Consider the following 24,610-nt stretch of genomic DNA (forward strand, 5'->3'; position numbering starts at 1 on the left):
TAGCAGATAAAACCATCTACCAAGTTTATATTCAATGCAAAAAAAAGGAGGGGCATCCTGTCAATACTAGACAAACTTACAGTTCATCTAAATAATTTCAAAAAAGGTTAATCTCCAAAAGTTTTTTTTAACTGTTAACAGCCACTAAACTCGAAAGCTCCCAACGGAATTCAGAAAAAGCGCCATGCGCCTCAAAAAAAAGATAGAGATGTGCGTTTTTTTAGGTCATCAATACGACATCAAACTAAGTCTTATGATTATGAAAGCAACAACCAAACATTCAAAAACCAAAAGTTCAGTAGGAAAATGCAAGAAAGTGTCGAAGCCATTTAAATCCTAAATTTTTCTCCAAAAAATTTACTCATGATCCATTGAACGCCTTCTCTAAGTCACTGAGAATTGTCAATATAAGGATAAGGTGATGAAAGTTCAAAGAAAACCAAAATTATAAAGAAAAACATACAAAAATTTAAAAAAATTATGAAAACTTGAGGCATCATAAAACCTGTTGTTAGAAGATAAAACCGCTAGCTACATTTATTTTAGTTGCGGTAAAAAAAAGAGGTCCTGTCATTGCTGATACTGACTTACAGCTCACAAAAATAAATTTAGGAATAGTTGATGTCCAAAAAACTTCTGAAAAATTATGTTTAAAACTCTCAACAGCAAAGAGCTTTCAGCGGAAGTAAAGATAAAGTTATGCCTCAATGGGAAGACGAGGATGTTTGCTATCAATATGTCATCAATAAAAGATCATATTAAGTCCTATGTTTATGAAAACGATGTTAAATAGCGGCAAAAGCCCCAAAAATTGAGCAGAAAATTGAGAAGAAAGTATCGAACCCATTCAAACAATATACTTTTCTCTGACAACTTTATCGATGATCCATTGGACGTATTTATCAGGCCAATGGGAACTGCCAATACGAAAATAATGAGATTAGACTTCAAAAAGAGCCAAAATTACAACAAAAGCTGATGTTTTTTTTTGAAATTACGAAAAATCTTGTTATCATAAATCCAATAGTTAGCAGATAAAATCGCTTACCAGATTAGTTTTGATTGCAGTAAAATTGATGGGGTTCATGTCTCCTGTAATTATTGAAACTGACTTACTTTTCATTACAATAACTTTAATATTGTTTTATGTTAAAAAAAAGTGTTCGAATTTTTTTTAAGTCTTGACAGCTATTACCTGTCCACTCAAAGCTTTATAAAAATTTGCATTATGCAATTTAGAAAACCAATTGCACTTTTAGTTAGCAGGTACATGCCATAGGACTCCCAGAATTTAGTTATATCTCAAAAAGGAAATAAGAATTTCATTAAATTTTCGAAAACTCAGAGTCGAAGACAAAAAAAACATGACCGTTTCCTTTAAGTTGAACTTTTTGTTCATTGAGTATCATGTGACTGTAAATAAAATTTTTCATTAGAGGAACCACTATATGAAAACCAATAGTCTCTAAGTGACTTGAAAACAATAAAAAACAGGAAAAGTAAAAAATAGTTTAAGAAAACAGCTCTCAAATTGAATTCGAGTTTTTTATAGAAAACTTTCTCACTAGACCAGAACTAGCCTTTTTGTCGATCTATTGGTAAAACAAAATTTCTTCATTTTGTAACGTAAAATGTAATTATGAAATCACATATTTATAGAAATGCCTCAATTTGAACAAAAATTACGCTAAAAGTGAAAAAGATCATTCAAATATCACGTGTTCACACAAAAATTTGAACCTCGATAACTCCTCGAAAAAAAAACGAAATTTAAAAAATCTTTTTAATTTCGAATTCTACGCTGGATGGTCTTTTTAATGATACAACTCACATTTCTCTACGATGAATATATCGATCGGCCAAAATTGTCTGAACAAAAAAACCCATTTGAGTTTATAGTTTCTCCCCCCACAAGTGGGGTCGGAACAATTATTTTTGTTTGTTTCAATCTAAATTTGCTCCTATCAATATCAGAGGCTAGAAATAACTTTTTCCAGAAAATATGGAGTTCCAGAAAAAGTTCCAGAAAAGATAAATTTACATCAAATAGTCCTTTTTGTTTTCATAATTTTCTCACGTTTTTTGCCCAAAGTTTTTTTCTCACTTTATCTATCACAAAGGTGTCCCGACATTAACTTCGTTCACTTCTCTTTTGAAATTATAAATATTGATAAAAAGAAATACAACTAACTATGTGTTTCTCGCTCTGCAGTGAGCAATCATATTAAGCTGCAAAGTGCACACTTTTATTGTGGCTAATCCGAAAAAAAACGAGGCAGCTTTTAACGAGTTATCTGAATGATTCGCAATAGTGATTTTGTACTTGAAACAAATTTATCAATTTCACAGGGTAAATTATTCATGAAGCATCGATCAAAAAGTATTACTTTAGCAAATAAAAATACAACAAAAATTGGGCTAAATGGATTTAAAAACGACTAAAAACGGTTATCTACATGCGCTATTCTCTCTAAAAGTACTCCTCAAGGTCGAAAAGTAATTCACTGATCAGAAGGCGTGATCGAAAAACTTCTCTCGCTCAGAAGAAATAGTTCACACAACAACTTTACTCATTTTCGATTTTAGTTCGAAATGCCATTTGAACAAATAGTACTTCCGGCAAAAAACATAGGCGGAAGAACATACTAAGTTATCTTGTTGAATTACTCCTGGAAAACTATTGTGTTGCTACAAAATCAGTTTTTCCGCTTCAAAAGCAGATGCATTATCCATCTGGTCAACTACCAACAAAAATTGAGTGCGGATTTTATGGATAAAATTAGAAATTAGCATAAGAGCTTTTTGGTCGGGCCGGTGATTTTGATTTCTCCCGTTTCACACTTGCGCTTCTAGCAGTTTTAGGCCGCCTTGTAAATTCAACACCAGTTGTATCACCCATAAAAAGTAACTTATCCATCGACACCGCAGTCTCTAACCCGCTATCAAAAACATCTTCTGTATATTCTAATCTAGTTTGATGAACTCCCGCGCAAAGTTGAGCATGTTCTTCCTCGCGTGACGTCAGAGGTGCTGATAAAGGTCTAGAATATTCTTCACGTGTTACGCCGTCTAGCGACAGATTGGAAACATTTACTTGAACGCCAGCTTTTACTCGAGCTCCGACTAAAGTGGCCATAGTTTCAGCAGCGCTGAAGCTTTTGTCCCGAATTGAACTGGACTGCAACGCTCGTGCTTCGAATAGCTGATTGCATTTTTCATTGTATCGTCTTTTTAGTTCTGTGTTTTCGCTCATCATACCTTCAGCTCTCATCCAGAACTTCTCCTCCACTTGTTCAACTTTCTTGGCAAAATTTGCCTCGAAATCTGCTATTTGAAATTTTAAATCCCTGAAACAGGTAGATTACGTCAGGTTTTTTTTTAAAAAAAACTTTCTATAACTAAAAACCAGTTGGTTTCAAATTTCGGCAGAATGCTATGCTATTTTGTCTGTAAAGCTCTACAAAAAATGTGCTAAAAAACAAAGCCAAGTTTTTGGAGTGCTTCGCCCAGTCATAATGTTTCCCGGACCTTCGGGTTAAACGATCTCAGCGCTGAATCATAAAATTTCAAGTCTGTGATTTTACTCTGAGCAGTACTATGTTCATGTCATTTTTTACACTGATCATAGTAAAAATTCAGAACAAAAAAAGCTACTCTGAATTTAGTCTGAATTCAATCTGCACAGGTCATTTTTACATTCTGCTCAGTCTGAATTTATGCTGAAAATTCTATTTATATTCTGAGAAATAGTCTGAACCTATGCTGAAAAAGCTATTTATATTCTGAGAATTAGTCCATTTACGGGTACCTACGACTGAGAAATAGTCCATTTACGGGTACCTACGGCTGAGAAATAGTCCATTTACGGGTACCTACGGCTGAGAAATAGTCCATGTACGGGTACCTACGGCTGAGAAATCGTCCATGTACGGGTACCTACGGCTGAGAAATAGTCCATGTACGGGTACCTACGGCTGAGGTGCAGTCCATGTACGAGTACCTTCAGCTGAAGGAAGGCCCAAAGAAACGGACCTTCGCCTGAAGTGCAATCCAGAGGACCACACCTGCGGCGGAAGGACCGTCCGATGAACACAGCCTTCAACTGAAGAGCAATCCCATGGACTGCACCTGCGTCTGAATTTGAAACATGGAAATTGATTTGATTTGAATTGATTGGAAAGTGAATGAAGCTAATCAAAGGAATTAAATAAATTATAATAGAGTTTAAGAGAGTTTCTTGTTTAAGTTTTTTGGTTTGTTAATGCAGTTCGAGTAGCTCAGTCATGGCTCACATCCGACTCACTGTAAGCTCACATTGAAGACACCTGAAGCAATGACAGCTCCTCTCACAGCAATGACAGCTCCTCTGACAGCTCCAATGACATATGCTCCAAGCACATAAAACATTAAAGAATAGTGTAAATAGTATTAATGTTAATCACTTTCAATTATTAACCTATATTATGTTACTTTTTTGTCTTTTTTGCTTAAATTCGGAACAAATCTCCTTTATTTAATGTGAGAGCAACAATTAGAAACATAAACCGACAAATGTCGGACGAATTGCTCTTGAACGAAAAGCGAGGCGATTTCATTCATACTCTTTAGTCTAGATCAATTTTTCTTTATGGGTGCAAAAATTCTTGAGCCCACCGGAATTTGAACCAGTAACTTCCCGATCCATGGTCACCCGCACGAACAACTGCGCTACTAGTAGATTAGTTTTTCTATGCTGCAACCAATTATATATTACCAACAAGCCTTACTTCTGAGCACTAAAGATCACTCAAAAATGATGAACGAAAGCGTGAAAAAGTCACTTGAGAACTCAAAGAGGGTTCTAGAACAAAAGCGCAAAATTGTCAAGCAAAAATTTTGCAAAAAAATAAAGACACACACGTTTACAATAATTGCTATGAACTGCGTTCAAGAGCAATTAAACATAGCCGACTAAACGTCGGAAACAATCTTACTTTTTATCAAGTTGAAGATCTGAAGAAACATTGACATCGTGACCCACTTTGATCAAATAAATATTATCAACCAGGGCACTGAAATAGAGTCCGCGAAGCAACATTTTCTGGAGTTTATCACACAAGGTAAAACAAGTCAGTCCAAGGCTTAGTTACACTTGTGATCCCCAGCGCTAGTGATCTTGCCTACTACTGAAATTAAAATGAAACCTAGTCCCTTGACAGACATACCTTGCTAAATTTGGCTACCTCCATCAGTCTCACGAGGAAAAATTCCACAAAAATAAATTTAATTACCAAACTTGCAATGACTGTTGATTTGAGTTTTTCATTTTTACCGCGATATCTTTTAGTTTCCCTTTACGCATTATCTGATTTTCACTATTAGGCAAGACCCACTGTTTTTTCTCATTAGAAACAACGCAACCAAAATTACATCGCAAAGCTAGGGGTGCTCACTTTTTTTTTATGCTGAGTGGAACTTATTGAACACGTTGCGATAGCGACAGTTGCATAACTTTCCGAAGAGATGACACGTTTACGCACAATGAAAACTACGAAATCTCTAAAAATCTCTCCCTTAACTTCTTGCTACTGATACCATAAAAGAGTAACATAATAAAATCACTTGCAGTTATGCAACTGTATCTGTTGTAAATTTTGGAACACTACAAATACGAAGCTCAAAGCAGTTTGCGACTAAAACTGTCAAGCATCAATTTGTATTCAAACTGAACGAAACAAAGATGCATTACATCGGCAATTTAGCTATCAATTACCATTTTGTAACAAATTCTTGGAACACGGATAAAATCAGTGCAGATATATGAAAGCATCCAACCGCGTATGGCGAGAAATGGTATTTTGGATTTTGACCAAAATCTTTGCGCTTGATGGTTCTTGGGCTTTTATAACGATAACCCAGTTTTTCACTCAAGTACGAATTGTTATGTTGAACAAGTTTTGGTGAGAGATCGTTCCGTCTCATGTGCCCTACAAATTTAACTCTTGAAGGCCAGACGCCATTTTCGAAAGCCAAATAATTCTTCAAAATGTTTTCAACGCTTTCAGATTTTGCGTCGTTATCACCCACAATAACCAGGATGTGAGTAAATTGAGATGCAAATTGCACCATGTTAAGAAGATCTTTGCTTCGTCTTCCCCCTACACCATCAAACTGCGCGCTAAAAACAACGACAAATATCTCAACAGAAAAAACAGAGCAAAATTAACAAAAATAGTGAAATTTACCGGAATTGCTTAAGCATGGGATCTTGCTCGAGGAAGGGCACGGAGTCCCTGAGATTAGAATCTCCAATTACCAGGAAACGATACTGAAACAGAAAACTCAAAAAATTAAAAAAACTGAACTTCAAAACAAATATTAAATTTTTGATGGTATTAAAGCAACCAATGGTAGCAGAAACAAGCCTTCTAAAGTTTCTGTTTGCGAAAAACTACAAAAATCACCCAAAAAGATTCTTACTAATAAGATACCAATTTTTTTTACCTTTAATGTATTTTGAAAAACTAGCTTTCGCTCACACCATTATCATTGTTTTTTTTTTCAAACATAGTTCATAACTCTTATTATTCATGCTACTTTGCGTTTATAGTTGCTATTTTATTGAAATTATCATTAATATAGATATCATTATTACAATTATTGCTATTTTTATTAGTTTTTTCTTCTGGTCTTAATTTTTTACTTTTTACACGCGTGTCACTAAAATTACTATTAATTTCTTCATTATTAATTTTATTATCATTGATAATGTTAATTTTACTAATATTATTGTTATTAATTTTATAAAAACTTAAATTATTATTACTAATATTATAATAAATAATATAATCATTATGATTATTATAATATTTTTAATACGACTATTTTTAATATTATCATTATTATACTTAGTATTATTACTCATACTTAAGTGGTTCAAGTACACTATTGGCTATATAACTAGGATGCAACAGGGGGACAAAGGAACTTTCTACTTCATAAAGACCAGTTATCACCGGTACTTCCAAATTAACCTAATTTGAAACTTAAAAAAACACTATTGTCATAAAACTTTAAGAGTGTTCAAAACTAGCACAGAGTTTTATCATGTAGACAGGTTTAAGTTCTGTTGAAAAAGTTTCACGGTTGTCTCTGAAACAGAATACTTTCTTTAAAATTTCAACTGGAATAAGGTTTTCTTTCTGAGTTTCAATAACGCGGAAAATGAACCCATTTACAGGCCCAAGTTGCTCTTTAACGTCGTATATACGGATGCTGGCCTGAATTTGATCATAAAACGGTGGACCTGGGATTTTTACGAAATACTGAATTTCTCCAAAGTTTTCAGTCTCATCGATCCAATATACATAGCAGTTGCCTCGTTTTGACCGTTTGTAAGAAATTGAATCAAAATAACGATCGCAAATGGTCAATCGATTGAAGAAACTTGCATCTCTATAATGACTTCTGGCTATTCGCAAATCTTCGGTTTCTAGCATTTGATCGGAAAATTGCGAGTCAGAATTTTGAAGTCCGGAAAGACTGTTGAACAGTTTTTTGAGATTGCGGTTACTAAGATCGGCATGTGCTAATTTGTGTTTCTGTAACAACCGACGGCATATCACTTCACATTCCGAATTAGCTCCAGTAAACACTTCGCCTAAAGTTCGATTTGCAGCCTCAAAGCTCACGGCTGAGTAGCACGACAAGGGTCCAAACCTCCTCACTTGATCAACAAAATGTCTAATGCAATGGACGTTGATAGTCTCGATTCTTTCATCTCCTTGGTGCATTTCCACTATCTGCCGACAAAACTCCGTTAACAGGTATTCTGCTTTATTTACTTTTTCTTCTGAAGAGCATTCGAGCAGGAGACGCACGCCGTAAACAAGATTGTAGAGATGAGATAGCAGCTTCCGAGGGAGAACACTGAGAAAAACTATAGGGCTGACATAAAAAAGCCAATTGAAGTTCTCGTTGGCTTTGAACTGTCCCATTTCTCCTAGTGGACGAATTTTTCGCGAATAAGCTATCATCTCCCTAGGACAGCGTAATGCGGAAACCACTTGATCAATTTGAAGTTTTTGGTCGTTGTTTAGTGCCTTTACGCAAACTTTCAATGTTTCAGGGAATACGGCTAACAAGACACAATGCATGTAGTCGATGGGTGCCGTGAGCGGAAGCCCATCAACCAAGCGTGCGAATGCGCTCCTTCCTTTTACGCCAACCACATTTTTTGTCTCAGACGTTAGGTTGTCAGCAAAAAATATAAAGGGATCGTTTACAGCGGGCTCTCGTATTTGCCCCACGTCTTTAAACGGGTAGTATGAATGCGTACGCCCTATTGTCAATCCTTCGACGGTACAATAGTGGCATCCAAAGAAGCCATTGAATTTTAACATGTTAAGAACATGTGATTTCGCACCTAGGTCGCACACCATCAGTTTGACATAGAAGGTAACCTCAAAGGTAAGATTTGAGCCGATATTTAAAGTAGAAGACGTCAGTAGCTCAGCGCGAAGTTCAGGAACAACTTCTGTCCAATCAGGTACTTTGGAGCCAATATACAGGGCAGCCAGAACCACATTTTTTTGCGCCATCCTCAATTTGGGCGGTAGATCAGCAATTTGGAGCCAGATTGGCCATAAGTCTTTTTTAAACGTTGATTTTTTAATATTCACGCCGTCCGTGAAAACCGTCAAGCTAATTAAAACGCTATTATTTTTAATGACAACAGGCTGCAGAAAATCTACATTAAAATCACTGCAAGGATTTCGGCTTTTGTATTCGGAAAAATTCAAAATATGAGTAAAATTTTTAAGTAAGATATCTCGAAGTTGAAATTTGAAATTCAAAACGCACAAATTTCGATCGGAACTCTTTTTAAAAGTTCGCACGTGATCATTAAAGTTCTGTTTGATACCCTGAAGAAAAGCATAACCCGACGGAAAACTATTTTCGACTGGCAACATTTCTTTCATAATTGAATGGAGACTGTTTGAAGCTTCGTCGGAAAGACTGAACCGTGAACAAAACAATTCTACTAGAGTAGACGCATCGCTAACTTTTATTTCGCTACCACAGAATAACGTAAGATTTCTATCCTCTGTAAAATTTTCTGTCTCAGCAACTTTGCGCGTTGTTAACGAAGACACCGAAAAGCACAAATCTCCTTGTTCTATATTTCGCAGAGGGGATGATACTCTTTCGTTATCAGCAGGTACATCATCAGAGGTTGCTGACTCCCCAGCAATTGATGATGACTCCGTAAAACTGTCTGAGAGTGAATCGTCGGTGTCCCCAAATTCATCGTCTTGTGAAGAGTTTTCGGACAAAAAGCCGTTGTCTGGATCTTCCGCTGGTGAAGTTTGTGGCAACTGTGTAGGCTCTTGTGAAGTTTGAGGCTCGGAACAAAAAAAATCGGGTGTTGTGCAGAGTTCATTAAACGCTTCAACTTGTCGAAGACCCCTCAATCGTTTTTTGTTAACTGATGACGGAATAACTTGCAATGGCTCTACCGTCGCTTCATCCAGAGCTTCTGCCGCGGTTTCTTTAATTTCACAATTCAATAAAATGTTAAAAACCTCAATTTCACTATTCCGCTGTCACCCGTGAAGTCGTACTCTGCATTCGGAGAGCAATCAGAATTGACAAATCGCAATGGACCAAGAAGTATTAACGTTTCACCTGTTCTTTGTGATGACATTACTGACAAATTAGAAATTGCGCCTTCAGGCACAGGTTTAATGAAGCCAATGGCATTCGAATTTAGGACGGTTTGCGGCCTAATAATTTCCAAACCAGTATACAATAAGCAATATCCTCCAAACTTATCATGAGATATTTTGAACGACGGCTGTAGACTTTGGTATGAATCACAAATTGCTTCAAAAACTCTTTTCCAGACATCATCACGATTAATCTTATTTTTGAAGGTTTTCTCATTCATTTTAATGACTGTTTTCATTGTTGGGCGATCATGGCTGTCAATTAATCGTTCCACGGCGAACAAGTCACATTGTGCAATAATAGACCATTCCACTTTTTTAAACATTGCTTCTATAAAAATTTAATTGTCAAAAATTGATGGCCAGATAAAAATACATGAAATTAGAGAAAAACTCCTCAAGTCCTCCAACTTATCTCAATAAGCACAGAGATGAGAACAGCGCTTAAAACATTAATTCTGCGGAAGAAAAATGCAGTCAAGTCCTCCCAACTTGACAGTCTGCGACTTATTTATCAGATTGTTCCTCATTTAGCAAATAAACTACTCAATTCCTCACATTTGACTCAATAGGCACAGAGATGAGAACAGCGCTTAAAATAATAATTCTGCGGAAGAAATTTGCAGTCAAGTTCTCCCAACTTGACAGTCTGCGACTTATAATTATGAGATTGTTCCTCATTTAGAAATTAACCTACTCAAGTCCTCACATTTGACTCAATAGGCACAGAGATGAGAACAGCGCTTAGAATAATTCTGCGGAAGAAAAATGCAGTCAAGTCCTCCCAACTTGACAGTCTGCGACTTATATTTATGAGACTGTTCCTCATTTAGAAAATAACCTACTCAAGTCCTCACATTTGACTCAATAGGCACAGAGATGAGAAGAGCGCTTAAAATAATTCTGCGGTAGAAAAATGCAGTCAAGTTCTCCCAACTTAAAAGTTTGCGACTTATATTTATGAGATTGTTCCTCATTTAGAAAATAAACTACTCAAGTCCTCACATTTGACTCAATAGGCACAGAGATGAGAACAGCGCTTAAAATAATAATTCTGCTGAAGAAAAATGCAGTCAAGTCCTCCCAACTTGACACTCTGCGACTTATTTATCAGATTGTTCCTCATTTAGAAAATAAACTACTCACGTCCTCACATTTGACTCAATAGGCACAGAGATGAGAACAGCGCTTAAAATATTAATTCTGCGGAGGAAAAGTGCAGTCAAGTCATCTCAACTTGACAGTCTGCGACTTCTAACTATGAGACTGTTCCTCATTTAGAAACAAAAATACTCAAGTCCTCACATTTGACTCAATAGGCACAGAGATGAGAACAGCGCTTAAAATAATTCTGCGGAAGAAAAATGCAGTCAAGTCCTCCCAACTTGACAGTTTGCGACTTATATTTATGAGATTGTTCCTCATTTAGAAAATAACCTACTCAAGTCTTCACATTTGACTCAATAGGCACAGAGATGAGAACAGCGCTTAAAACAATTCTTCGGAAGAAAAATGCAGTCAAGTCCTCCCAACTTGACAGTCTGCGACTTATATTTATGAGATTGTTCCTCATTTAGAAAATAAACTACTCAAGTACTCACATTTGACTCAATAGGCAAAGAGATGAGAACAGCGCTTAAAATATTTATTTTGCGGCAGAAAAATGCAGTCAAGTCCTCCCAACTTGACAGTCTGAGACTTATATTTATGAGATTGTTCCTCATTTAGAAAATAACCTACTCAATTCCTCACATTTGACTCAATAGGCACAGAGATGAGAACAGCGCTTAGAATAATTCTGCGGAAGAAAAATGCAGTCAAGTCCTCCCAACTTGACAGTCTGCGACTTATATTTATGAGACTGTTCCTCATTTAGAAAATAACCTACTCAAGTCCTCAAATTTGACTCAATAGGCACAGAGATGAGAACAGCGCTTAAAATAATTCTGCGGAAGAAAAATGCAGTCAAGTCCTCCCAACTTGACAGTCTGCGACTTATATTTATGAGATTGTTCCTCATTTAGAAAATAACCTACTCAAGTCCTCACATTTGACTCAATAGGCACAGAGATGAGAACAGCGCTTAAAATAATTCTGCGGAAGAAAAATCCAGTCAAGTCCTCCCAACTTGACAGTCTGCGACTTATATTTATGAGATTGTTCCTCATTTAGAAAATAACCTACTCAAGTCCTCACATTTGACTCAATAGGCACAGAGATGAGAACAGCGCTTAAAATAATTCTGCGGAAGAAAAATGCAGTCAAGTCCTCCCAACTTGACAGTCTGCGACTTATTTTTATGAGATTGTTCCTCATTTAGAAAATAAACTACTCAAGTCCTCACATTTGACTCAATAGGCACAGAGATGAGAACAGCGCTTAAAATATTAATTCTGCGGAAGAAAAATGCAGTCAAGTCCTCCCAACTTGACAGTGTGAGACTTATTTATCAGATTGTTCCTCATTTAGAAAATAAACTGCTCAAGTCCTCCAATTTGACTCAATAGGCACAGAGATGAGAACAGCGCTTAAAATAATTCTGCGGAAGAAAAATGCAGTCAAGTCCTCCCAACTTGACAGTTTGCGACTTATATTTATGAGATTGTTCCTCATTTAGAAAATAACCTACTCAAGTCCTCACATTTGACTCAATAGGCACAGAGATGAGAACAGCGCTTAAAATAATTCTGCGGAAGAAAAATGCAGTCAAGTCCTCCCAACTTGACAGTCTGCGACTTATATTTATGAGATTGTTCCTCATTTAGAAAATAACCTACTCAAGTCCTCACATTTGACTCAATAGGCACAGAGATGAGAACAGCGCTTAAAATAATTCTGCGGAAGAAAAATGCAGTCAAGTCCTCCCAACTTGACAGTCTGCGACTTATATTTATGAGATTGTTCCTCATTTAGAAAATAACCTACTCAAGTCCTCACATTTGACTCAATAGTCACAGAGATGAGAACAGCGCTTAAAATTATTCTGCGGAAGAAAAATGCAGTCAAGGCCTCCCAACTTGACAGTCTGCGACTTATATTTATGAGATTGTTCCTCATTTAGAAAATAACCTACTCAAGTCTTCACATTTGACTCAATAGGCACAGAGATCAGAACAGCGCTTAAAATAATTCTGCGGAAGAAAAATGCAGTCAAGTCCTCCCAACTTGACAGTTTGCGACTTATATTTATGAGATTGTTCCTCATTTAGAAAATAACCTACTCAAGTCCTCACATTTGACTCAATAGGCACAGAGATGAGAACAGCGCTTAAAATAATTCTGTGGAAGAAAAATGCAGTCAAGTCCTCCCAACTTGACAGTCTGAGACTTATTTATCAGATTGTTCCTCATTTAGAAAATAAACTACTCAAGTCCTCCAATTTGACTCAATAGGCACAGAGATGAGAACAGCGCTTAAAATATTAATTCTGCGGAAGAAAAATGCAGTCAAGTCCTCCCAACTTGACAGTGTGAGACTTATTTATCAGATTGTTCCTCATTTAGAAAATAAACTACTCAAGTCCTCCAATTTGACTCAATAGGCACAGAGATGAGAACAGCGCTTAAAATATTAATTCTGCGGAAGAAAAATGCAGTCAAGTCCTCCCAACTTGACAGTCTGAGACTTATTTATCAGATTGTTCCTCATTTAGAAAATAAACTACTCAAGTCCTCCAATTTTACTCAATAAGCACAGAGATGAGAACAGCGCTTAAAATATTAATTCTGCGGAAGAAAATGCAGTCAAGTCCTCCCAACTTGACAGTCTGAGACTTATATTTATGAGATTGTTCCTCATTTAGAAAATAAACTACTCAAGTCCTCACATTTTACTCAATAGGCACAGAGATGAGAACAGCGCTTAACATAACAATTCTGCGGAAGAAAAATGCAGTCAAGTCCTCCCAACTTGACAGTCTGAGACTTATTTATCAGATTGTTCCTCATTTAGAAAATAAACTACTCAAGTCCTCCAATTTGACTCAATAGGCAGAGATGAGAACAGCGCTTAAAATATTAATTCTGCGGAAGAAAAATGCAGTCAAGTCCTCCCAACTTGACAGTCTGAGACTTATTTATCAGATTGTTCCTCATTTAGAAAATAAACTACTCAAGTCCTCACATTTGACTCAATAGGCACAGAGATGAGAACAGCGCTTAAAATATTAATTCTGCGGAAGAAAAATGCAGTCAAGTCCTCCCAACTTGACAGTCTGAGACTTATTTATCAGATTGTTCCTCATTTAGAAAATAAACTACTCAAGTCCTCACATTGGACTCAATAGGCACAGAGATGAGAACAGCGCTTAAAAAAATAATTCTGCGGAAATAAAATGCAGTCAAGTCCTCCCAACTTGACAGTTTGCGACTTATAATCATGAGATTGTTCCTCATTTAGAAAATAAACTACTCAAGTCCTCACATTTTACCCAATAGGCACAGAGATGAGAACAGCGCTTAACATAATAATTCTGCGGAAGAAAAATGCAGTCAAGTCCTCCCAACTTGACAGTCTGAGACTTATTTATCAGATTGTTCCTCATTTAGAAAGTAAACTACTCAAGTCCTCCAATTTGACTCAATAGGCACAGAGATGAGAACAGCGCTTAAAATACTAATTCTGCGGAAGAAAAATGCAGTCAAGTCCTCCCAACTTGACAGTCTGAGACTTATTTATCAGATTGTTCCTCATTTAGAAAATAAACTACTCAAGTCCTCCAGTTTTACTCAATAAGCACAGAAATGAGAACAGCGCTTAAAATATTAATTCTGCGGAAGAAAAATGCAGTCAAGTCCTCCCAACTTGACAGTCTGAGACTTATATTTATGCGATTGTTCCTCATTTAGAAAATAAACTACTCAAGTACTCACATTTGACTCAATAGGCAAAGAGATGAGAACAGCGCTTAAAATATATATTTTGCGGAAGAAAAATGCAGTCAAGTCCTCCCAACTTGACAGTCTGAGACTTATTTATCAGATTGTTCCTCATTTAGAAAGTAAACTACTCAAGTCCTCCAATTTGACTCAATAGGCACAGAGATGAGAACAGCGCTTAAAATACTAATTCTGCGGAAGAAAAATGCAGTCAAGTCCTCCCAACTTGACAGTCTGAGACTTATTTATCAGATTGTTCCTCATTTAGAAAATAAACTACTCAAGTCCTCCAATTTTACTCAATAAGCACAGAGATGAGAACAGCGCTTAAAATATTAATTCTGCGGAAGAAAAATGCAGTCAAGTCCTCCCAACTTGACAGTCTGAGACTTATATTTATGAGATTGTTCCTCATTTAGAAAATAAACTACTCAAGTACTCACATTTGACTCAATAGGCAAAGAGATGAGAACAGCGCTTAAAATATTTATTTTGCGGAAGAAAAATGCAGTCAAGTCCTCCCAACTTGACAGTCTGAGACTTATATTTATGAGATTGTTCCTCAGTTAGAAAAATGCAGTTATGTCCTCCAAATGAATTGAAACAAATAATAAATAAGAGGAATAAGACACTCAACAACGAGTTATTGGATTTTGATAAACAGGTCATTTCGAATTATCATATCACAAATCAATGGGCTACTATATAGCAAACAAGTGATGACATGTATCTATAAAAGAACGTAAAATTAACAAGAACAAATGAACAAATGAATAATCGCCAGTGCTTTTATTGAAGCGCAGAGCAAACTTCAGAAACAAAGTTACTTGGCATACGTAAAGTTTTCTGTGAGTCAACAAAACTTTGTTTTTACTCGTCGTTCGATGTTGCTTCAGATGCAGAGCCGGAGCTACTCAGCGTTTCAACACTTCTGCGTTCATGGGACTTGATTTCGTTATTGAGGTTGAGTTGTTGAGGCTGACTTTAGCCAGCTCATACATGTGGAGCCACTCATTGTCGTACTTTAGACGGAACAACTCTAAACAAATTGAAAAGTTGTTTATTGGAATTGCGAGAAGACAGTTTGCCTTCATACAAATCTTAACACAGAAGTGCTACAACCCTCCGATTGTATTTATGAACGCTCTTTTATCTAAGAACACTGAAAAATCGGAAAAATGAATCTATACATTTAAAAAAAAACACTTCAAAGTCTCCTTTCGAATGGGTGAAAAGTCGGTGCGAGGTTCTGAGCCCTTCTTATTTTTGCCCTTGGGTGAGAGCATATGCTTCTTGAGCTCTTCTCGGGACCAAAGCATCTTGCTAGCGTTGCGACCCAGCACTTGAGCTGTGCCACCTTCAACCAGAGCTAGATCCTGTCCTGCAGCGGGACCTTTTGGGATCGGTAGAGTGGGATTGCTTTCCTCCTTGAATCTTTTTGCCACGGGAAGCAAAACACCAAGCTTTGCAATTTCGGCAGTCTGAAGAAAAAGAGGCCATTTGTTAAGCGGGCAAAACAATGCTTTCGCCTATTATGTTGACAAAAAATTCAAAGTATCAAATAACATTAATACTAAAGGTCTCACAGTATTAGAATAAAGTAAAATTACTTGCTACGCAACAATAAAAAAAATTGAAACCTTGATACTTAATCCGGTTTTAGATCAAGATTGACATTTACCAATTGCTTCACGGCGTTGGTCGTCATCTGAACTTCCCTGTAATTGCGGTTGCCCAGAGCAGTAACAGCCGGTTTGAACTCCGTTCGTAAGTCTGATCGTAACTCAGTCACGCAGTTAACAATTTTATCGGCTGCATCCATTATCTTATCGGCTGCCTTGATAATTGCCCGTGACGCCTCGATCTCAGCTTTCTTTGCTTGCACATCCCCTACGTCCTCTGGACCAAAAGCTTTGCGTTTTCTGAGTTTTTTTGTGTTCCCTGGGGTTGAAGACATTGCCTTGTAATTACTTTTGCTTGAACCTTGAACAGGTTCGTGTTCAGCTTCTTCAATGTTCCCGTTGTTACTACAATTCAGTTCCCGCGCGCCTGCTGCAGGCGATTCAAGCTCATTCAGCGTCCTTGAGACCTCATCTGGGTTAAGGACCTCACATTCGTTCACCATTTCTAATTCGTTTTCAGCAGCCTCATCTATGCGCAGCTGTTATTCTTGATCAATGTCATCTAAGAGTAGAGTCGGATTATCGTCGTCCAATTTTTGCGATGAGCCCTGTTGTTGAGACGACCCCAACTGAAGTCTCTTCCTTGCTTGTGAACATGGTTGTTCATTGATCAGAATGTGGTTTACATTTTCGTAGAGGGTTAGATCTGGATCATTTTCACGAACAGTTGGAACAAAAGGTGTGTCAATGGCTGTTTTTATTTGCATGCTGACATCCATAGCCAATTTTTCAATGAAAGATTTATGTCCGACTTGTAAAACTGTAGCTTCCCAAATGTTCAACTTCGTTATGGGATGTTTTTCCGGCAGTTTCAGAAACACTTTGTCGTCCATCTAAAGACAATCAAGCTCATGTTGGTAGTTTTTTTCCTACATCTTAGAGACAAAAAATCTTTTTAAAACGACTTTGATAATCATTGGGGTGGCTTCGAATGAAATTAACCATTGCTGACAGCTTTAAGAATCACAACTTTGAAAAATCAAAAGATTATGAAGGTTCAGACTTACGCCTATCTCTACGCGTTCGCATATGTCCAGACAAATGCTGCCATGGAGGGCCCAAACAACACTGCATGTCTGTTTATCGAAGAACATTAACCAGTATCGCCTCTCGAGTTGGTTGCGAGCAATCGCTTGCGCTTGAGAGATGTTACTTCTGCTTGATTGTCCTATACCCCTATTTACCCGCACTGGCAACTTCTGCGTGTTTTCCTGGCAACAAAGGCAGTCTCTACTCGCCAAACCAAAACTGCTCAAGTCCTCCAACTTGACTCAATGGATACAGAGATGAGAACAACGCTTGAAAAATTAACTCTGCGGAAGAAAAATGCAGTCAAGTCCTCCCAACTTGACAGTCTGAGACATGAGATTGTTCCTCTTTTAGAAAATAAACTGCTCAAGTCCTCCAACTTGACTCAATGGGTACAGAGATGAGAACAACGATTAAAATATTAATTCTGCGGAAGAAAAATGCAGTCAAGTCCTCCCAACTTGACAGTCTGCGACTTAAATTTATGAGATTGTTCCTCATTTAGAAAATAAACTACTCAAGTGCTCACATTTGACGCAATAGGCAAAGAGATGAGAACAGCGCTTAAAATATTTATTTTGCGGAAGAAAAATCCAGTCAAGTCCTCCCAACTTGACATTCTGAACTTATCAGATTGTTCCTCATTTAGAGAACAAACTACTCAAGTCCTCCAATTTGACTCAATAGGCACAGAGATGAGAACAGCGCTTAAAATATTAATTCTGCGGAAGAAAAATGCAGTCAAGTCCTCCCAACTTGACAGTCTGCGACTTAAATTTATGAGATTGTTCCTCATTTAGAAAATAAACTACTCAAGTCCTCCAATTTGACTCAATAGGCACAGAGATGAGAACAGCGCTTAAAATAAAAATTCTGCGGAAGAAAAATGCAGTCAAGTCCTCCCAACTTGACACTCTGAGACTTATAATTATGAGATTGTCCCTCATTTAGAAAATAAACTACTCAAGTCCTCAATTTGTCTCAATAGGCACAGAGATGAGAACAGCGCTTAAAATAAAAATTCTGCGGAAGAAAAATCCAGTCAAGTCCTCCCAACTTGACACTCTGAACTTATCAGATTGTTCCTCATTTAGAAAATAAACTACTCAAGTCCTCCAATTTGACTCAATAGGCACAGAGATGAGAACAGCGCTTAAAATATTAATTCTGTGGAAGAAAAATGCAGTCAAGTCCTCCCAACTTGACAGTCTGCGACTTAAATTTATGAGATTGTTCCTCATTTAGAAAATAAACTACTCAAGTCCTCACATTTGACTCAATAGGCACAGAGATGAGAACAGCGCTTAAAATAATAATTCTGCGGACGGAAAATGCAGTCAAGTCCTCCCAACTTGACAGCCTGCGTCATACATTTATGAGATTGTTCTGCGTCATACATTTATGACATTTATGTGTGTGAGTATACGTGTGTGCATGTGTGTGTGCATTTGTATGTGTGCATGTGTGTGTGCTTGTGTATGCTCATGTGTGTGTTTGTGTGTAAGTATGTGTGTGTGCATGTCTTTGTATGTGTGTTTGTATGTGTGTGTATGTCTGTTTGTATGTGTGTGTATGTGTAAATATGTATGTGTATGTGCGCGAGTATGTGTGTGTATGTGCGTGAGTATGTGTGTAAGTATGTGTGTATGTGCGTGAGTATGTGTGTGTATGCGCGTGAGTATGTGTGTGTATGTGTGTTTGTATGTGTGTATATGTGTGTGTGTGTATGTATGTGTGTGAGTATTTGTGTGTGTGTGTGTGAGTATGTGTGTGTGCATGTGTGTGTGCATTTGTATGTGTGCATGTGTGTGTGCATGTCTTTGTATGTGTGTTTGTATGTGTGTGTATGTCTGTTTGTATGTGGGTGTATGTGTAAGTATGTGTGTGTATGTGCGTGAGTATGTGTGGTTATGTGCGTGAGTATGTAAGTGTATGTAAGTTTGTATGTGTGTATGTATGTGTATGTGTGTGTATGTGTATGAGTGTGTATGTATGTATGTGTTTGAGTATGTGTGTGTATGTGTGTGAGTATGTGTGTGTGCATGTGTGTGTGCATTTGTATGTTTTTGCATGTGTGTGCGCATGTGTATGTTAATTTGTGTGTTTATGTGTGTGTGTATGTGCGTGGATATGTGTGTGTATGTCTGTTTGTATGTGTGTGTATGTTTGTGTACGTGTGTGTGTATGTGTAAGTATGTGTGTATGTGTGAATGTGTGTGTTTGAATGTGTGTATGTGTGTGTATGTATGTGCGTGTATATGTGTGTGTGTATGTGTGTGAGTATGTGTGTGTATGTGTGTGTTCATGTGTGTGTGCATGTGTATGTGCATGTGTATGTTCATGTGTGTGTATGTGTGTGTGTATGTGTAGGTATGTGTGTGTATGTGCGTGAGTATGTGTGTGTGTGTGCGTGAGTATGTGTGTGTAAGTATGTGTGTATGTGCGTGAGTATGTGTGTGTATGTGGGTGAGTATGTGTGTTTGTATGTGTGTATATGTGTGTGTATGTGTGTGTATGTATGTGTGTGTATGTGTGTGAGTATACGTGTGTGCATGTGTGTGTGCATTGTATGTGTGCATGTGTGTGTGCATGTGTATGCTCATGTGTGTGTTTGTGTGTGTGTATGTGTGTGTGTGCATGTCTTTGTATGTGTGTTTGTATGTGTGTGTATGTCTGTTTGTATGTGTGTGTATGTGTAAGTATGTGTGTGTATGTGCGCGAGTATGTGTGTGTATGTGCGTGAGTATGTGTGTAAGTATGTGTGTATGTGCGTGAGTATGTGTGTGTATGTGCGTGAGTATGTGTGTGTATGTGTGTTTGTATGTGTGTATATGTGTGTGTGTGTGTATGTGTGTATGTATGAGTGTGTATGTGTGTGAGTATGTGTGTGTGCGCATGTGTGTGTGCATTTGTATGTGTGCATGTGTGTGTGCATGTCTTTGTATGTGTGTTTGTATGTGTGTGTATGTCTGTTTGTGTGTGGGTGTATGTGTAAGTATGTGCGTGAGTATATGTGGTTATGTGCGTGAGTATGTAAGTGTATGTAAGTTTGTATGTGTGTATGTATGTGTATGTGTGTGTGTATGTGTATGAGTGTGTATGTATGTATGTGTGTGAGTATGTGTGTGTGTATGTGTGTGAGTATGTGTGTGCATGTGTGTGTGCATTTGTATGTGTGTGCATGTGTGTGCGCATGTGTATGTTAATTTGTGTGTTTATGTGTGTGTATGTGCGTGGATATGTGTGTGTATGTCTGTGTATGTGTGTGTACGTGTGTGTGTATGTGTAAGTATGTGTGTATGTGTGAATGTGTATGTGTGTGTTTGAATGTGTCTTTGTATGTGTGTGTATGTATATATACGTGTGTATGTGTGTGAATGTATGTGTGTGAGTATGTGTATGTGCATGTGTGTGTGCATGTGTATGTGCATGTTTGTGTATGGGTGTGTATGTGTGTTTGTATGTGTGTGTATGATGTATTTGTATGTATGTGTATGTTTATGTATGTGTATATGTGTGTGTATGTATGTGAGTATTGTGTGTGCATGTGTGTATGGGTGTGTATGTGTGTGTATGTGTGAATATGTAGGTGTGTGTTTGTATGTGTGTCTATTTATGTGTGTGTATGTATGTGTGTGAGTATGTGTATGTGTGTGCGTATGTGTGTGTGCATGTGTGTGTGCATGTGAATGTGCATGTTTGTGTATGGGTGTGTATGTGTGTGTATGTTTGTTTGTATGTGTGTGTATGATGTATGTGTATGTATGTGTATGTTTATGTATGTGTATATGTGTGTGTATGTACGTGAGTTTGTGTGTGTGTGCATGTGTGTGTGTATGTATGTGTGTGAGCATGTGTGTCTGCAAGTGTATGTGTGCATGTGTGTGTTTGTGTGTGTGTATTTGTGTATGTGCATGAGTATGTGTGTGTATATGTGCGTTTGTATGTGTGTGTTTATGTGTGTGTGTATGTTTAAGTATGTGTGTGTATGTGTGAATGTGTATTGTGTGTATGTGTGTGTTTGTATGTGTGTTTATTTATGTGTGTATGGGTGTGTATGTGTGTGTGTATGTGTACATATGTGTGTTTGTGTGTGTGTATGTATGTGTGTATGTGTGTGAGTATGTGTGTGTGCATGTGTATGTGCATGTGTATGTGCATGTTTGTGTATGGGTGTGTATGTGTGTTTGTATGTGTTTATGTGTGTGTATGTATATATATGTGTGTATGTGTGTGTACGTATGTGTGTGAGTATGTGTAAGAGTATGTGTGTGTGCATGTGTATGTGCATGTGTGTGTGCATGTGTATGTGCATGTTTGTGTATGGGTGTGTATGTGTGTTTGTATGTGTGTGTATGATGTATTTGTATGTATGTGTATGTTTATGTATGTGTATATGTGTGTGTATGTATGTGAGTATTGTGTGTGCATGTGAGTATGTGTGTGTATGTGTGTTTGTATGTGTGGGTTTATGTGTGTGTGTATGTTAAAGTATGTGTGTGTATGTGTGAATATGTATGTGTGTATGTGTGTGTTTGTATGTGTGATAATTTATGTGTGTATGGGTGTGTATGTGTGTGTATGTGTATATATGTGTGTTTGTGTGTGAGTATGTGTGTGTGCATGTGTATGTGCATGTGTGTGTGCATGTGTATGTGCATGTTTGTGTATGGGTGTGTATGTGTGTTTGTATGTGTGTGTGTGTATGATGTATGTGTATGTGTTTGTATGTTTATTTATGTGTATTTATGTGTGTACGTATGTGAGTATTGTGTGTGCATGTGTGTGCATGTCTATGTGTGTGCATGTGTGTATGGGCGTGTATGTGTGTGTATGTGTGTTTATGTATGTGTGTGTATGCATGTGTGTGAGTATGTGTATGTGTGTGAGTATGTGTGTGTGCATGTGTATGTGCATGTGTGTGTGCATGTGTATGTGGATGTTTGTGTATCGGTGTGTATGTGTGTGTATGTGTATGTATGTGTATGTTTATGTATGTGTATAAGTGTTTCTATGTATGTGAGTATGTGTGTGTGCATGTGTGTGTATGTATGTGTGTGTATGCGTTTGAGTATGTGTGTGTGCATGTGTGTCTGCATGTGTTTGTGTGTGTGTGTATTTGTGTATGTGCGTGAGTATGTGTGTATGTGTGTTTGTATGTGTGTGTTTATGTGTGTGTATGTATGTGTGTGTGCATGTGTGTGTGCATGTGTATGTTCATGTGTGTGTGTGTTTATGTGTGTGTATGTCTGTTTGTATGTGTGTGTATGATGTATGTGTATGTTTATGTATGTGTATATGTGTGTGTATGTATGTGAGTATGTGTGTGTGCATGTGTGTGTATGGGTCTGTTTGTGTGTATGCGTGAATGTGTATGTGTGTTTGTATGTGTGTTTATGTATGTGTGTGTATGTGTGTGTGTATGTGTATATATATGTGTGTATGTATGTGTGTGAGTATGTGTGTGTGCATTTGTATGTGCATGTTTGTGTATGGGTGTGTATGTGTGTTTGTATGTGTGTATGTGTGTGTATGTATATATATGTGTGTATGTGTGTGTGTACGTATGTGTGTGAGTATGTGTAAGAGTATGTGTTTGTGCATGTGTATGTGCATGTGTGTGTGCATGTGTATGTGCATGTTTGTGTATGGGTGTGTATGTGTGTTTGTATGTGTGTGTATGATGTATTTGTATGTATGTGTATGTTTATGTATGTGTATATGTGTGTGTATGTATGTGAGTATTGTGTGTGCATGTGAGTATGTGTGTGTATGTGTGTTTGTATGTGTGTGTATGATGTATGTGTATGTATGTGTATGTTTATGTATGTGTATAAGTGTTTCTATGTATGTGAGTATGTGTGTGTGCATGTGTGTGTATGTATGTGTGTGTATGCGTTTGAGTATGTGTGTGTGCATGTGCGTCTGCATGTGTTTGTGTGTGTGTGTGTATTTGTGTATGTGCGTGAGTATTTGTGTATGTGTGTTTGTATGTGTGTGTTTATGTGTGTGTATGTATGTGTGTGTATGTGTGTGCGCATGTGTGTGTGCATGTGTATGTTCATGTGTGTGTGTGTGTGTTTATATGTGTGTATGTCTGTTTGTATGTGTGTGTATGATGTATGTGTATGTTTATGTATGTGTATATGTGTGTGTATGTATGTGAGTATGTGTGTGTGCATGTGTGTGTATGGGTCTGTTTGTGTGTATGCGTGAATATGTATGTGTGTTTGTATGTGTGTTTATGTATGTGTGTGTATGTGTGTGTATGTGTATATATATGTGTGTATGTATGTGTACGTATGTGTGTGAGTATGTGTAAGAGTATGTGTGTGCATGTGTATGTGCATGTGTGTGTGCATGTGCATGTTTGTGTATGGGTGTGTATGTGTGTTTGTATGTGTGTATGATGTATTTGTATGTATGTGTATGTTTATGTATGTGTATATGTGTGTGTATGTATGTGAGTATTGTGTGTGCATGTGAGTATGTGTGTGTATGTGTGTTTGTATGTGTGTGTTTATGTGTGTGTATGTTAAAGTATGTGTGTGTATGTGTGAATGTGTATGTGTGTATGTGTGTGTTTGTATGTGTGATAATTTATGTGTGTGTGGGTGTGTATGTGTGTGTGTATGTGTATAAATGTGTGTTTGTGTGTGTATGTATGTGTGTATGTGTGTGAGTATGTGTGTGTGCATGTGTATGTGCATGTGTGTGTGCATGTGTATGTGCATGTTTGTGTATGGGTGTGTATGTGTGTTTGTATGTGTGTGTGTGTATGATGTATGTGTATGTGTGTGTATGTTTATTTATGTGTATTTATGTCTGTATGTATGTGAGTATTGTGTGTACATGTGTATGTGTGTGCATGTCTATGTGTGTGTGTATGGGCGTGTATGTGTGTGTATGTGTGTTTATGTATGTGTGTGTATGCATGTGTGTGAGTATGTGTATGTGTGTGAGTATGTGTGTGTGCATATGTATGTGCATGTGTGTGTGCATGTGTATGTGCATGTTTGTGTATCGGTGTGTATGTGTGTGTATGTGTGTTTGTATGTGTGTGTATGATGTATGTGTATGTATGTATATGTTTATGTATGTGTATAAGTGTTTCTATGTATGTGAGTATGTGTGTGTGCATGTGTGTGTATGTATGTGTGTGTATGCGTTTGAGTATGTGTGTGTGCATGTGTGTCTGCATGTGTTTGTGTGTGTGTGTGTATTTGTGTATGTGCGTGAGTATGTGTGTATGTGTGTTTGTTGTGCGTGTTTATGTGTGTGTATGTATGTGTGTGTATGTGTGTGTGCATGTGT

General features: G+C 37.4%; 1 protein-coding gene across 1 annotated transcript in view; it reads right to left on the reverse strand.

Annotated features, from left to right (window-relative positions):
- Positions 1-2,639: 2,639 nt before the first annotated feature.
- The window catches only part of LOC142350843 (uncharacterized), a 30,827-nt gene continuing 8,856 nt past the window's right edge, over positions 2,640-24,610 (reverse strand). The window contains exon 4 of the mRNA XM_075402809.1: positions 2,640-3,347. Within this exon, the coding sequence (XP_075258924.1) occupies positions 2,780-3,347 (568 nt within the window). The 3' untranslated portion in view covers positions 2,640-2,779. The remainder of the gene's footprint in view (positions 3,348-24,610) is intronic.

The sequence above is a fragment of the Convolutriloba macropyga genome, chromosome 1 (genome assembly GCF_964194025.1).
Source record: "Convolutriloba macropyga chromosome 1, txConMacr16.3, whole genome shotgun sequence".
NCBI lineage: Eukaryota > Metazoa > Xenacoelomorpha > Acoela > Convolutidae > Convolutriloba > Convolutriloba macropyga.